Source organism: Paramisgurnus dabryanus, chromosome 24, assembly GCF_030506205.2.
Source record: "Paramisgurnus dabryanus chromosome 24, PD_genome_1.1, whole genome shotgun sequence".
Taxonomy (NCBI): Eukaryota; Metazoa; Chordata; class Actinopteri; order Cypriniformes; family Cobitidae; genus Paramisgurnus; species Paramisgurnus dabryanus.
Window position 1 is genome coordinate 1,947,458 of NC_133360.1, and position 15,616 is coordinate 1,963,073.

General features: G+C 34.2%; 1 protein-coding gene and 1 long non-coding RNA gene across 5 annotated transcripts in view; both read right to left on the minus strand.

The window, feature by feature from the left end:
• Positions 1 to 15,616, minus strand: part of LOC135721127 (uncharacterized) — a 192,112-nt gene that overhangs the window by 30,149 nt on the left and 146,347 nt on the right. The gene's annotated exons all lie outside the window — the stretch shown is intronic.
• Positions 5,012 to 15,453, minus strand: LOC135721119 (uncharacterized). 4 transcript variants are annotated; one of them, XM_073813562.1, is made up of 8 exons: positions 15,101 to 15,452; positions 9,829 to 10,104; positions 9,303 to 9,662; positions 8,691 to 9,077; positions 7,940 to 8,056; positions 6,549 to 6,587; positions 6,363 to 6,434; positions 5,012 to 6,262 (listed from the first exon to the last, which is right to left on the minus strand). In XM_073813562.1, the coding sequence occupies exons 3-7, from the start codon at positions 9,613 to 9,615 to the stop codon at positions 6,382 to 6,384; spliced, it is 909 nt and encodes a 302-aa protein (XP_073669663.1). In that variant the 5' UTR covers positions 9,616 to 9,662; positions 9,829 to 10,104; positions 15,101 to 15,452; the 3' UTR covers positions 5,012 to 6,262; positions 6,363 to 6,381. The 4 variants fall into 4 exon arrangements, with proteins under 4 accessions (XP_073669663.1, XP_065099350.1, XP_065099348.1 ...); XM_065243278.2 differs by having other exon boundaries at positions 9,829 to 10,118; XM_065243276.2 differs by lacking the exon at positions 9,829 to 10,104 and having other exon boundaries at positions 9,303 to 9,647; positions 15,101 to 15,453.

Here is a 15,616-nt window from a genome sequence, read left to right on the forward strand (position 1 = left end):
ATAAACATGTGTGATATAAGTTTTTCTACCTGAATCAATTTGCTTTGGCACAACAGTTGATTAAGTTGACAGCAAGAAAATTTACTTTTACAAGCAAAAAATATATTTTTGTGAAAAAAACATGTTAACCACAGCAGCATGAGGTCCTGTCCTTCATGGCCAAGGGGAAATTTGAGGGGCTTAAAAACATAATGGTCATAGGACCACAAATGTGTTCCGTTGCCTAGATACAGGGGGTGTCTCACTTTACCCGATGTCTCACTTTACCCCACTCTCCCCTATATGATAAAACCTGCAGGAATTCTTCATTCCTGCAGGACATTACACAGTCCTACAGGACAAGTATGTGAACAGACCTACAGGACTCCTGCAGGAATGTGCCCTGTCCTGCAGGATTTTTGTTCTGTCCTACAGGATTCCTGCACATAGGACCAAAATCCTACAGGAATCCTGCAGGATTTTTTTGTAAGGGCAACGTGCGTGATCGTTGGTAAATGTGGATTAAAAGTTGAAACTAAAACTGTTAAATTATATATAGTGATCATCAGAGGACTTGGCTGAAACAACGCGATTCACATGGATTACTTGGCGATGTTTTTTATTGCTGTTGCAATTAACTTTTTGAAATGTGAGCAGTTTTTAAGTAGGTTATCAAGTGGATCTGTCATCTAGGGGAAATATACGTTTCTTGGATTTCATTAAAGTACATCGGTTTTTGTTTCAAGATTAATGAGAGAACATGAGGGTAAGTTAAGTGATGACAGATTTTTGCTTTTTATTTTTAGTGAACTATTAAATAAGTAGAACTTTTAGTATTACAGTATGTCTTAATTTAAACCCAGCTTCTTAAAGCGTGTATGTTTGTTTGTGAGTAAAGTTAGGCATTTCATTTCTCTTGTTGTATTTCAGAAATCATAACAGCCTGTCTTTTTTTAGCACAGCGGCATTCAAATTGACCAATCAGAGCCGAGAATATCTAATAAGTCGAAGTAGAGATGAACAGATAAAGATACAGCCCGTAAAAATACTTATTCTTGGTGGTAAGTTTTTAGTTCTACATTTGTATAACATTTAGATAACTTTTACGTTTTTCTAATGCTAATGTTTAAAGAGTAACTAAACCCTAAACCAACTTTTTTAGTTAATGATCTGTAAGAATGATGCTTTATTAGTGTAAGTTTTTTGACATTTGGATATAAAGTGTTTCAATACTACAATATATGTTGTAAAAACGTCTGAGTGCTGCCCTCTTCAGGTTGAACGGTGGCTACTGGCAGGGCTCGAAATTGCGAATATTTTGGTCGCATATGCGACCGAAATTTAATCTGTGCGATCTTAAAATATATTTGGGAGCATTTCTGCGACTGCCCATTTTGTTGTGGTGCGACTTGATTTAGATTGTGATGCTGCGTGCTGCTGTCCCATGTTCAGTGTTCTCTCCAACTTTACATAACCAATCAAATTTCACCATTAAGTTCTTACGTTTAATGAAGACCGCAGATTGGCTAATATGAGCGTCAGTCATTCCTTGTTGCCGTGCTACGTTGGTACGTGAAGCGCGAAAATGAGACGCACCGAGAGAGTGGCTTAAAGATTTCGAGTGTCTCCTCTATGAAAATGGCTCGATGTAACTTACTTTGCTTACTGTAAATCCTGTAAAACGGCGTTGGTGGCGGAATCAAAACATTTTAAGCGACAGACCTTGCTTAAACATGGCGAAAGTGCCAAAAACACTAGTAGTGTCATGACAAATGTGTTCATTATTGATGGAGACACCGACCTGTCTGTCAAAGAGTGTTTGATAGTGTATGTGCGCATGCGCTGGTGAATGGACATCCGACAAACATCCTTGTGGCCCATGTTGATGTGGAACACGACAATGTTGATGGTATGTTTTTATAAAAAAATATATTTTTTTAAAACATATTTAGTAGTAATAGCATCCTGGTAATGCAGTTATCAATACCAATATTAGCCTTCTATATTAAGCCTTCTATATTAAGGTCACTTTTGTAAATGTCCCAATTAATCAGTGTTTTGCGTGTTTGCTAGATTTTCTATTGTAATCTTAATCATTTTACCTGATCTGTAATTGGTAAATTATTATTGCTATACTATTTCAAAAGCAGTTGGGTATTAATTTAGGAATCTATGCAGTAAAAAAAAAAAAATAAAAGACCAAATTTTAAATGCTGGCCATAGGATATGTAAAGCCTGGTGGTTGCATTTTATTTTAATAAAATAAATCTATTAACATATATATTGTAGGTGTGGTGCTTTTTAATTTTTGGATGGATGCGCCAAAATTTTTGCTGGTGCTCCTAACTCTTTAAAGTTGAGAGCACCATAAAAAAGTTAATTTTGAGCCCTGTACTGCAGTTGAATTTTCCTATTGGATGTTGGACCGGACACTTTTAGACAACATTACAAAGACAATAATATATTACTAACGTGATTAGCCTGCTGGACGAATTGTAAAAAACAGCACAATGTAAGCACTGCTAGTACAGGCTAGCTGAATATATCTTAATGATTACAGAGATAAGACAACACATAAAACTTGCAACCTTTCTCAGTTTGCACATCTGGACAATTCTTCACACATCATAGGTTGTAAATTTGGGTAAATCCAGCAAACAAGTAATTTTTGCGATTCTGCTTTAAATCTCCCGCATCAGAAACTTAAGTGCAGCCTTGAGTCAATTGTGGAAGTTAAGCGTGCATAGAGTCCATTGGCATGACTTCTGATTTCCTTAAATCTCCTTAAACAGAGGTGAACTTTTCTTGTAAGCAAGACCACAATAGACATGTCAATGGAAAATGCCCTTGGTTAAAATAAAACACAATTATCAAAGTAAAGAATATCCTGTAATACACACAGGTTGCATTATATCAGTGTCAGTGAGTTAAGCCTCCTATAACCCTTTGTTCAATGTAACTTGTAGAGTGCCATGTAGCGACGGATCAAACGGACACTCATGTCAAGCTTGATGAGGACACAGTCAAAGCTTTAAAAGGTAAACTGAGAAGTTAACAAAATTCTAATGCATATGTTCATTAATTATTGGTTAATTTTGTATATATTCTGTTTCCTTTTCACAGACCTTGTGATTAAGTCTTCAGTGTCTGAATGGCAAGAAGAAGTGACCCTCCACTTAAACGTGACATTTAAACTGCTCTGTGTTTTGGTTCAGCCATTTGTAGGTTTATCTCGAGTAAGTTCAAATGCACTTCTGCATTTGTCCAGTAACTTTTTGTTTAGAGAATTACATCATTATGATTATATAATTATTCAATGGTTGCATATTCATAGTGTACTTTTCATATTGATGTATTAATGTTCCACAATTTGATAAAAGTAGCTCATTGCATTTCCCTGATCTTTGTTTTATATTGTAAAATCATTTCAATAGCAGTAAATACATACTTAGTTGTTTCTTTAACATTTAATTAGTTGTTAATGATGGAAGAAACCGGTTCGTATGTATGCATACAGAATAGGTATCATTTTAGTATGAGTTAAAACATGTTTTGGTGGCAAACATGCAGGTAAAATAGTACATGTATAACATTCTAATAGTAAACTTGACTGTAATTCAAATGTCACATACAGTACATTAGAAATGATTTATTTTATGTATACAAATGTGTGGGCAATATATTATTATTTCATTTTGTATGCTATATTATTTATGTAATATTATTATATCTGAAATTATTAAATTACATTTATAAATGTTTAAAAGGTGGGTTCAAATGTGCTTCAATTTGTAACTGAATACAATTTTAGAAAATAGCACAGTTGAGTACACTTAGATTGTCTTAAGTTTGTCTTAACAAGTACTAAATACTACTTTTTAGTATATTAAGCACAATTTACTGCACGAAAATAAAGAGCTTTTGGTACCTTAAGGTTGTGAACTTAAAGTGTATTTTAGTGAACTTTTTCACCTGGGAATACATTTGGTATATTATTTTAACATACTACTAGTATATTTTAAAGTAGATTCGTAAATGTTTAAAGGTGGGTTCAAGTTGTAATTAAAGATATTTTTTAAATACAGACCTAGTATGTTTAAATTACATTTTAGTTCAACTTCATGGTGTCTCAAAAAAGCACAGTTGAGTACACTAAGATGGTTTTAAGTTCATCTTAAAAAGTACTTAATACTACTTTTTAGTATACTAAGTTCAAAATTAGTGTGTGAAAATAGAGCACTTTTAGTATAATGTGGAAAGTGTACTTAAATAGTGTATTTTAGTGAACTTGTTTCACCTGGGAATACATTTGGAATATTATTTTAACATACCATTAGTATACTTTAAAGTATATTTAAAAATGCTTAAAAGTGGGTTCAAGTGTACTTCAAGTTATAATGAAATATATTTTTTTAAATACAGACATAGTATGTTAAAAATACATTTTAGTTCAACTTCATGGTGCCTCAAAATATGTGTATAGTAAAACAAAATGAAGTAGACTGACATTAGTAAGTAAATGGTCAGTAATAGAAAACAAATAATAAATAATATAATTAAATAATATAACAAATTATAAGCTATTGTCCAGTGCTTTTATGTTTTTCATGTTTGATTAACTTTCACTTTGAAAAGAAGTGCACGGATCCAATGCATTCTCATTGGATCCGTGCTACTATGCATTCTCAACGGTTAAAATTTAATTTAAGCCATAGACTGTGTTACGAGAATAATTACTGCATTTAGAGTTTTGAAGAGTTTCAGTGGGACACAGAAAGTTCTTCATCAGGAAGTTACTGGTTTTAAAAGCATCAACCTTATCAAAATCTCAAGATAGCCATTGTCACATATAAGACATTAATTCACACTTGTAAGTGGTTATAAGTGACTGATTTGGAGTAGCTACAAATTCCTTCTCTTTATACTGTAGTCTTGAATGCATGACAGTCATTTTCTAAATATTTAAGTAGTTATTAAAAACACACTGTCTGGTCAAAATTAATACAAATAAATCAACACAAAGACACTAAACTGACTTCTTAAGGCAGTGTTTATTAATGTTTGACTTGTTCACATGAATGTTGTGTATAGAAATAAGCAAAGCATGTCCAGTAAGAGCCTATAGAACAGCAGTATTATACAGACTTGTATTCAACTTGACTTAAACTCTGTTTTCTGTACATACAGTCTGAAGGATCGTCACAATCTTCAACATGAGGTTTAGTACAGCATCTGTTTTTCATCTGTCTCACACAAACACATTGTGTACTGACCTTACATTCACATTAATCATAGCTTATAAAGTATAGAGAATATTTACAGAAATGCATCTTACAGTACTGTATATAATATGTACATTCTCATTTATTTATCAATCAAGAGCTACATTTTTATAATAAAAAATACAAACATGAGGCACATGAAAGCTAAGCGTATATTGTATATGTTTGAAATTTGCTTTAAATGTCGGATGTTAATCAGCCCCCATATTTAAGTTTAATCCTTAATGGCTCAACAGAGGAAGACTTTGAGTCTGACTTTGTCCCTCATTCAGTCTGGGTTGTGTGGGATCTATAAGAAAACAGCAGAATCACTATGCAGTGTGTGTATGAATGTAATTGTCTTGTAATCAGGGCCGGCCCAAGCCTTTATGGGGCACTAAGCAGAATTTTATTTGGGGGTCATGGGTGCTTCCAATACGATTGATTGACTATTGTCAATGCTTGATAATTTGCACACTATAAATCTAACACACTCATTATGAATTTTATAATTTGTAGCTGTGTTCCTTATGTAAGAAATAATTGACGACGGGCCGTTGAATTATAAGAAAATAATGCACACCCTTGCGTTGTGCCATTACACTGCAGGTGTGCATTATTTTCCAATAATTCAAAGGACCGGAGTCAATTATTCGGCTTATACCACGGTTACCACAAACATTGCTCTGGTGCCTATTTGTAATACATTTGACAAGTTAGGTGTGCGGTTTACTGAAAAAGACCCACAAAACATTTCTCAACCAATCAGAATACAGCATTCAACAGACCCGTGGTATAAATCATAATATCTGCCAGGCATGTTTTTACCTTTCTACAGTTTTTAATTTCTAATAGTAGCAAACCCACAAGAGTGGTCAGATGTTGTGGCATACTAAATGTGGTGTACTAAAATGTAGCTCGGCTGGATCAACTGGAGGACCTGCTGATTCATGGTGTAGGCTGGAAATTGCATTTTGGAGTAGGTGTTACATCAATCCCAGTGACCACAGAAGTCAAATGACCTATAAGAAAAATACATTAAAATTATAATTAGAAATATTAATCACAGGATATTCTACAGTAAACTGAGCAAATACAAAGGCTGCTATGCTATTTACTTACCTTCCACATCTGCTGAGGTTTAATCAGACATGGAAGAAACAGGATCAGTAGATTTAGGCACTAGCTGTTGACCTGTAGAGGATGAAAGAAATACATAGAAATAATAATAATAATGATAAAAAGATCTCACAAAAAGGCACAGGTTATCCATATAAATATATTAATCTGGGATAGATGAAAACTCACCTGCTGCAGCACCATCACTGGTGGTTAGCGAAGATGCTCCTAGGGAAGATTCAGAAGAGTATAGTTGACCAAACAGATTTTTATTTTAAAATCATCTTTTATTAAACACAGCAGCAAGCCATCTGTGCACCTTAAAAAACAACTTTTAATCTATAACTAGCTAATTGAGGCATAACAATATGAGAATATTACAAGTATATATTACAAGTAGTTACTAAGTAGTATGTTGTATAATAATATATTAACTCTTTCCCACAAGGATTTTTTTTAAGTTGCCAACCACCACCAGTGTTTTTGATAATTTTCACAAAAATGTACTGGCCCTTAATACTTTGTTATATGATTATCTGAACGTGCAATATATCAAAAGGATATTTTTTTCTAGCTTTATGCATTTTTTTTTCAATCAAACCTTGAATATGGTTAAGTTTCATAATAAATAAAATCTTGAGCAAAAGCCTGATAAAATCATGTTTTTGTTAAAGACCATCAGATTCAGATCGATGATCAAAACACAGATGGAGAAGCTTCACAGTCCTAAAATTATTGCTCATCATGTGTTGACATTTCATTCAGTAACATTAGGCAGTGTTGATTTATATGTTGTTTAATGTTGATGATCACATTATTTTTATTTAACATATGCAATGCAGATAATTACACATGCTATCTTCACCTGTGTTTTGGTCAGGAGATTCTGTACTCTTAGTTTTATGTTTTAGCCGGAAAGAGTCAATATGTCAAGCCTATACGGACGTTTAATCAAACATGAACTTTCCTAAAACAAGAGGATATGCTATACTGCAAAAAAATGCTTTTTTTACTTAGTAATTGAGTCTTGTTTTCAGTAGAAATATCTAAAAAAATTCTTAAATCATGATGTATTTTCCTAATGAGCAAAATTACCTAGGAAAATAAGTCTAGTTTTTAGACAAAGATATCAAATTTAAGCAAATTTGTGCCTTAAAATTAGAAAAAAACTGCCAGTGGAATAAGAAAAAATTTCTTGAATTAAGTGTCGATGAAAAAAGTTTTTCCATTGGCAGATTTGTTTTGCTTGTTTTAAGCACTAATTTACTTAAAGTTTATATTTTTTGTCTAAAAACTGGACTTATCTTCCTAAGTCATTTTGCTCATCAAGAAAATAAATCTTAATGTAAGATTTTTTTTGATATTTTTACTGAAAACAAGACAAAAATACTAAGTAAGAAAGTCATTTTTTTGCAGTTTATTGTGTTAATAATAAATAAAGTTTTCTATCTTGTATACATTCTTTAAGTTAAAATGTATTTTTATTGACATGAAACGTTACACAATATTCACATACAGTAGGCCTACAGTATGCAGGATGTATAACCAGTATGATCAGTAAAACATAAACTGTTACTTACTCTTCTTGTAGTAACAGATTAAAGCAACTGCAACTGCAACTGCAACTGGAAAACTCAATGCAAACACGTGGGAAACTATTGTGAGTGTATTCTGTAAACACTGCTGTGATTCTGTACCTGTTAAAACAAACACACATTATAATACTGAAGCCATAAGATACTCATAACAGATCAAATACAGTAAAGATAAACTTTTGATTAAGAAAAACTTACACCTTTATATAATACATTTATATTTGTTTAATAAACAGCAACATAACTTGAAAATAAATGTACAATAATTGTTAAATGATATCTCAGGTTGATATCTGCACTTGTAATGGCAAAATCTCACCAGCAGATGTCAGTGTTTCATATGTCTAGAATTTCCTGTTTTGATTAATGAAAGTTCATCATCACCAGAGGTTTATATATAATAAAATGTATTATGTAATGATGGCCAGAGGCTTCAATCTATTTAATTTGAGTTTTAAAGTGATTTATAATGAAGATCTTATATTTAACCATATGTCTTAACATATACCTAAATAACAAGAATGAACGATCACTGTTAATATTAATATAATTATTAACAAAATTATTATTTTTAACACATAAGAACTGCATTTTACAGATACATGATCTGACTGAGATGATGAAAATGGAAATAAAACAATATTCTGATGATATTTGTCATAAATAAAGGCTGTACATTTATTATATTTAATTTAATATAAAGTACCATATATAATAATTAGATGAATATACTCACCACTGACAGTAACACTGAATCCCCTGTAGCGAGTATCATTGTTTCCGCTGATCTGTAGAACATAATATCCGGTGTGTTGAGTTCTGGTATTTCTGATGGTCAGATCTCCAGTCTGCTTGTCCAGCGAGAGATTATCAGTGAATAGCTGATCTTCACCATTATCTAGTGAGATCTCTTGAGTTTCTCTGTCCAGTTTGGCTATATCAGTGAGATCGCTGAGACACGGGTAGTGATGGATCGAATTGTACGAGCATTGTTTCCGGGAATTTCCAAACTTCCACAGCATCAGATCATTTTTTTTCACCGTAACATAAGTTTTAAGTTGGACAGATGTTCCCTCCATCACTGACACTGACTTCAGTTGATATGAATATGGATCAAACACACCTGCGGTACAGACAGACACAGTTCAACACGATACTCATGTGGAAGAGACTGGGGCTTCAGTTTTTATTATATTTCTGTATAAACTTTTATAATCCTTGATAAAGAATACAGCTCATATGACCGCTGACCTACATTGGGGCATGTTGTCACATTATATGGGGCTAAGTTGTCACAATAGAAATCTTTTTCATATTTAGTTTTTAAATAGTTAAGAAACATGCTCACCAATAACAGTGACATTGAAGAGTTTTCTGATTGTTTTATCTTTGTAGGTCAGCTCAGCTTCATAAAGTCCTGAGTGGTTGGTCCTGATGTTTTTGATGGTGAGAGATCCAGTCTGAGGATCCACATGCAATCTCTTTCTGAATATCCCATCATCACCATCATATAGAGTGATGCCAACCGAGGGCTCTTTATCCATTTCCTTCTCGGCAACACGCGTGGCTCCAAATTTCCACCGTATCTTATCCTCTTTCTGGATGTTTTTTTTAACACACGGGTTTAAAGTGACTGAATCTCCCTCCATCACTGACATCATCTTCGCTTCATCAGTATCAACACCAAATACACCTGCAGACACAAACACTGCTACTCCATTAAAATCTGATAGAATTTCTATTTATCAAAAATGTTTTTTTTTAAAGGCGCAGTGTGTAGATTTTAGTGAAATCTAGATGTGATATTGCAACCAACGGCATAGTCTACCATTCACCAAAACGCATAGAGAAGCTACAATAGCCACAGGACAAACCTGTTGTCGTCTAAGACAAAATACAGTGGTGACAAAACGCACTATAGTTTGTCCATTTAGGGCTACTGTAGAAACATGGCGGTGCAAAATGGCGACTTCCATGTAAGGACACCTGTGTTGTTTGTAGATAAAAACGCCTCTGAGGTAATAAAAACAATACAGTTCATTATGTAAGGTTTTTATATACCACTGATGCAGGAAAAAATAAGTCATTGAAATTTGGCTTCCCTTGTGATGTCAAACAGGGATCTTCTTATAATAATGCCACTCCTTAATCTGCACCATCGACACTGCCATTTAGTGCAGAGAGAGAGAGAGAGAGAGAGAGAGAGAGAGAGAGAGAGAGAGAGAGAGAGAGAGAGAGAGAGAGAGAGAGAGAGAGAGAGAGAGAGAGAGAGAGAGAGAGAGAGAAAATAATTGACAGCATAATTGAGTTTCAATTTCAACGAACCTCCATTATGGCGATCAGTGTTTGCTTTATCATCAGCTCATTTGCATTTAAATGATTAGTCAATTTTCTTAAAAAAATCCAGATAATTTACTCACCACCATGTCATTCAAAATGTTGATGTCTTTCTTTGTTCAGTCGAGAAGAAATTATGTTTTTTGAGGAAACATTCCAGGATTTTTCTCGTTTTAATGGACTTTAATATGGGCCCCAATACGTAACAGTTTTAATGCAGTTTAAAATTGCAGTTTCAAAGGACTATAAACGATCTCAAACGAGGCATAAGGATCTTATCTAGCGAAACGATAGTCATTTTTGGCAAGAAAAATACAAAATATGCACTTTTAAACCACAACTTTTCTTCTTCCTCTGGTCCTGTGACGCACCAGCGCGACCTCACGTAATTGCGTCATCACGTCAAGAGGTCACAGATGACGTAACGAAACTACGCCCCAGAGTTTACAAGTGTGGAGAAAGAGGACCGTTCCGACGTTGTTGTATGTGGAATGATACTAATTAATGTCTTTGTGTCAGTTTATTGTTTAAAATGGTCCGCAAATGTGCGTTTCATAACACGTGACCTTTCCATGTCATTACGCAATTACGTGAGGTCACGCTGGCTCGTCACACAGCCGGAGAAAGATGAGATGTTGTGGTTTAAAAGTGCATATTTTTTATTTTTCTTGCCAAAAATGACAATCGTTTCGCTAGATAAGACCCTTATGCCTCATTTGAGATCGTTTAGAGTCCTTTGAAACTGCAATTTTAAATTGCATTTAAACTGTTCAATGTTGGGGTCCATTAAAGTCAATTAAAATGAGAAAAATCCTGGAATGTTTTCCTCAAAAAAACAAATTTCTTCTCGACTGAACAAAGATTTTAACAAAATGGCCGCAGCTGCATGTGCAGATGCTGCAGGCAGAAGTAAAATTCGAACAAAGCCTGAAATCTACCGCACAGATACAGGGAAAATGGTTGTGGAAGATGACTTTCTTTCTATTAAGATCAAAACTGTGAAACAGGACGAGATTGTTTTGATGGCTGTGGATAATTTTGGATCAGAATGGATGACAAACTCCAAGGTACTACTCGCAAGCTTGTGGCACATACTAGGCCGCAAAAAGATTCAAAGAATGTTAGGAATTGTCTTTGGCTTCTCGATGAAGCTGGTGAAAATGTTCCTCGGTTTGTTTCTCACCATCTTGATGAACTACCACCTGTGACTTTTAACAGCCTTGATGTTTCCGTTTGCTTGGGAAGATTGAACAACTAGGTGCAGATATTACCAACATGAAACAGGCTGTGTCTTTGCAGACAAACACCTGTAACGATCTGCGGATTATCACCGCTGACATAAATCAACATATGGGTGCTTTTGAGCAGCCCAGACTAAATCTGGAGAGAGGGCCTATTTTCCAAACCAACAAGCCTGTAACAAGTCAGAGATCGTCTACTCCACAGGTCTGTGAGAAGACCCAAGTTGGCATGGAGGGCAAGACCAGCGAGAAAGGTCTGGACTGGCCAATCAGCACCGCAAAGGGAGACCCTCATGTCATGTGGAGTGCCGTGGCAGCCCACCCTGGTACTTGGTTCAGGACAAGACGAGCAACAGCCGTTGGAAAAAGGTCCCCAAGAATGCTCCAGTTAAGGCCAGGTCTGCATCCTCCCAAAGGGAAGAAAACTGGTCGCATTGTTGGCGCTGGTACTGCTGGAGACATCCAAGTCAATAAATCTAAGCTGGTGAGTGTATTTGCAACAAAATTCTCACCTGATTTAAACTCTGAGACTTTGTCTAGTTACATGAAAGATAAACCTGGGCATGATGTAACTCGTCAAAAGATAGAAACTTTACAAAGCCTTTCAGTTCATTTAAAATAACTGCAGAGTGCAAAGAAGTGTGTGAAATGTATAATCCAGAGCTGTTGTGGCCTGAAGGCACTTTTGTGCTGCAATTTTATCCTGTTCAAACTATACATGGACAGCCTGTCGAAACAGTTGGTGAAGTGTAAGACAGGTTGTCTGATAGGGAACACTCTGTTAAACAATCTGATGTATGTCCACAGCACTGTTAGTCTCCAGCAGCTGTATGAAATATCTTGGGCACATCATCACTGACAGGATGGAAGATGATGCAGATATGTATAGGCACAGACGAATGTTGTATGTTCAAGCAAACATGTTAGTCCGGAAAATTCCATCACTGTTCTGATGATGTGAAAGTGAGCTTGTTTCGCCCCATTGTGGGTCAACTACAAAAAGAAGACCATGCGCAAACTTCAGGTGGCATATAATGCCTGAGGAAACTGCTGAAAAAGCCCAGGAGTAGCAGTGCAAGTGGGTGATTCTCACGAAACCATTGAAACACCACGGCACTAATGATTTTAGCTATAAAATGTGTAATATAGTAATATTAAAAAGCATCAGAATTAACACAATACTGTGTTCTACCTTGCACAATGTGTGATTTCAACATAAGAATTTATAATTTGTCAATTTTATCTCATTTTCTGCTGAAATTCTCATTACCGCAATGTGTCCGGCTGTGTTTGAACATGCGTTATGTTGTAATTTAATCAAATGAACACAAAAATATTTAGAAAAAAATAAATGGATGTTTTGCTAGACTACTTTAGATGACAGAAAAAAATATTTACTAAATATTCATGTATAATAATAATGAAGAAAAATTAGGAAAAAGATGTGTCCATGCCTGATGTTCTCATCCTCCGCAACACTTTTTGAGAACAGTTTAAGCACACATACAGAATTTTAATAAAGTTTGATTTTGAGTGACCAAGCACATGGACCAGTTACTTCAAGATGGCTACTAGGTAAGATCATTTTTTTACAGTTAATTTGAAATATTGTCTTGTCAGAATGCTTACACGACATTTTGATTATCATTACCGCAACAGATGCTTATTAAATGTTAATTTAATTAATAGAAGCATAATACTTTGATTTTAAATGCATGTGCAGAATTTCCAAATTATGTTCTTTCAGGTTTGTCATGTCATTTTGAAAATATGTCAGTGTTGATGTTTTCTGACTGTTGCGGTAATGAGATTTTTTAGGACTAATATTTTAAATTATGTTACAAAAAGTGTTAAATGATAAGTAAAAGTGTTAAAATTAATGTTCCCATTCACTCCGGACTTTGTTTTTCAATGTCTGGTGGGAAAAAAAGTAAATTTAAGCAATTTTTACATTTTCATGCGTGAGAATCACCCAAGATTCGTGAGAATCACCCAAGTAAGCTCTTTGGGACTTCAGGGCTAAGCACTTTACAGGCTCTCTTGAGGAACCTATTGTTTAAGTTCATGTCAAGACTTGATGAGTCTCAAAAATGTATTATAATGATGCTCACAAGCCCCAGCTCGGTTAGATATCAATCATATTTGTGGAAACATTGGTATGGGTGCATGTTAGGACTCTCATGAATCAAAGTATGTTTTTATGTGTTTATGTATTTATTCCTTCTGTTATGTTGTTTGTCTTGATGTTGGGCCTAGAGCCTGTAATAAAGTTTATATAAAGAAAGACATCAACATTTTGGATGACATGGTGGTGAGTAAATTATATATATATATTTTTTTCTTTTTTTTTTAAGAAAATGGACTAATCCTTTAAAAGGACACACCCAAAAATGGCACATTTTTGCACACACATACAAAGTAGCAATTTTAACATTATCTATGTGGTATTTCAAACTGAAACTTCACATACATACTCTTGGGGACACCAAAGAGTTTTTTTAAAACATCTTTAAAAAAGTCTTGTGAAATGTCCCCTTTAAATATAAGTCCATCAAAATTCTTCAAATGGATAGTTCACTTTAAAATGAAAATCCTGTCATAATTTACTCATCCTCATGTTGTTCTAAACCTGTATGAATTTCTTTTTTCTAATGAACACAAAAGAAGATATTTTGAGAAATTATGGTAAACACAGCAGTAAGTGACCATAGACTTCCATAGTAGGAATAAAAAATATGATGGAATTTAATGGGTACTGTCAACTGTGTGCTAACCTTCATTTATCAAAATATTTTCTTAGTCATTTATCACAATACTTTAAAATATTTTTTCCTACTATGGAAGTCTATGGTCACTTACTGCTGTGTGTTTACCATCATTTCTTAAAATATATTTTTTTGTTTTCATCATAAAAAAATCATACAGGTTTAGAACAACATGAGGAGGAGTAAATGATGACAGAATTTTCATTTTAAAGTGAACTATCCCTTTAAAACCAACTTAAAATAAATATGAAAACAGAAAGACACATTGGGATCAACAATACAAATAAATAATCAAGATAGAGATAGATATTTAAATCTGCATGCAAATAAATTAATTATTTGTATTATTATAGAGAATAACAAATAAACAAGCAATATAACATTTTTATCACAAGATGAAAGAAAGAAATACAAGATATTATGTATACATTTAAAAAATCTAACTGACAGTAACATTAGATTTTAAAATTGCCAAATCATTAGGCGTGTTCGACTTCAAACACACCTGCGCAGACGGAGCGGCATCTGACATCACAGCTATTCAAGAACCTACAATCTGATCTCGCGATATACTTGAGGTTATTAATCGATCGGTTTGCACAGTGCAGGGCCTCAAACAGTGAACAGTAAACGCAAAATAACCACAAATTTACCTTGATATTTGCAGTAAACCTCTGGTTAGATAAATAGATGCCAACCCGCCCGATTAATAGCCGTTTAATATGTTAAAACTATGACAAATATGTAGAACCACGAGTTCAGAATGAAACCGAAAGTGTGAATAAATTAAATTATTTACTTACCGGCAAACAATAAAACAATGAGATGTATTGTTTTCTTCATAATGCAGTAATCTCACTGTATGCAAGATCGGGTATAGGTGATGTTATTAATAAGCTATAGTCCGATTCTGCTCGTTTACAGTCGCACCGGAATAACGCAAAACAGAGAAAAACACTGAAGATAGATTTTAACTCACTGATATTAATCGATCTCTTCGAAAATGAAACAAAACAAATCTGTTTTTATGCTAAATGAAAAGCGGTTGTATTTGTGTATTGATGGTAAATCTCAGGTAAACGTCAGGTCTGCAGTCTCCTCACAGCGACACATAGTGAGAAAACATCACAATACTGTAGCACACTGTCTGTATAACACGTTCGGTTTGTCTGTGCTATTAGATTGTTATCTCGATGTTTATGAATTTGTATTTCCCATTTACACGTGTAGTGTAGATATTGCACCCCTCATGAACTGAACCCTTCAACGTTTATTTCTCTTTTTAATAAAAACAAACAAACAAAACAAACAAAACAATA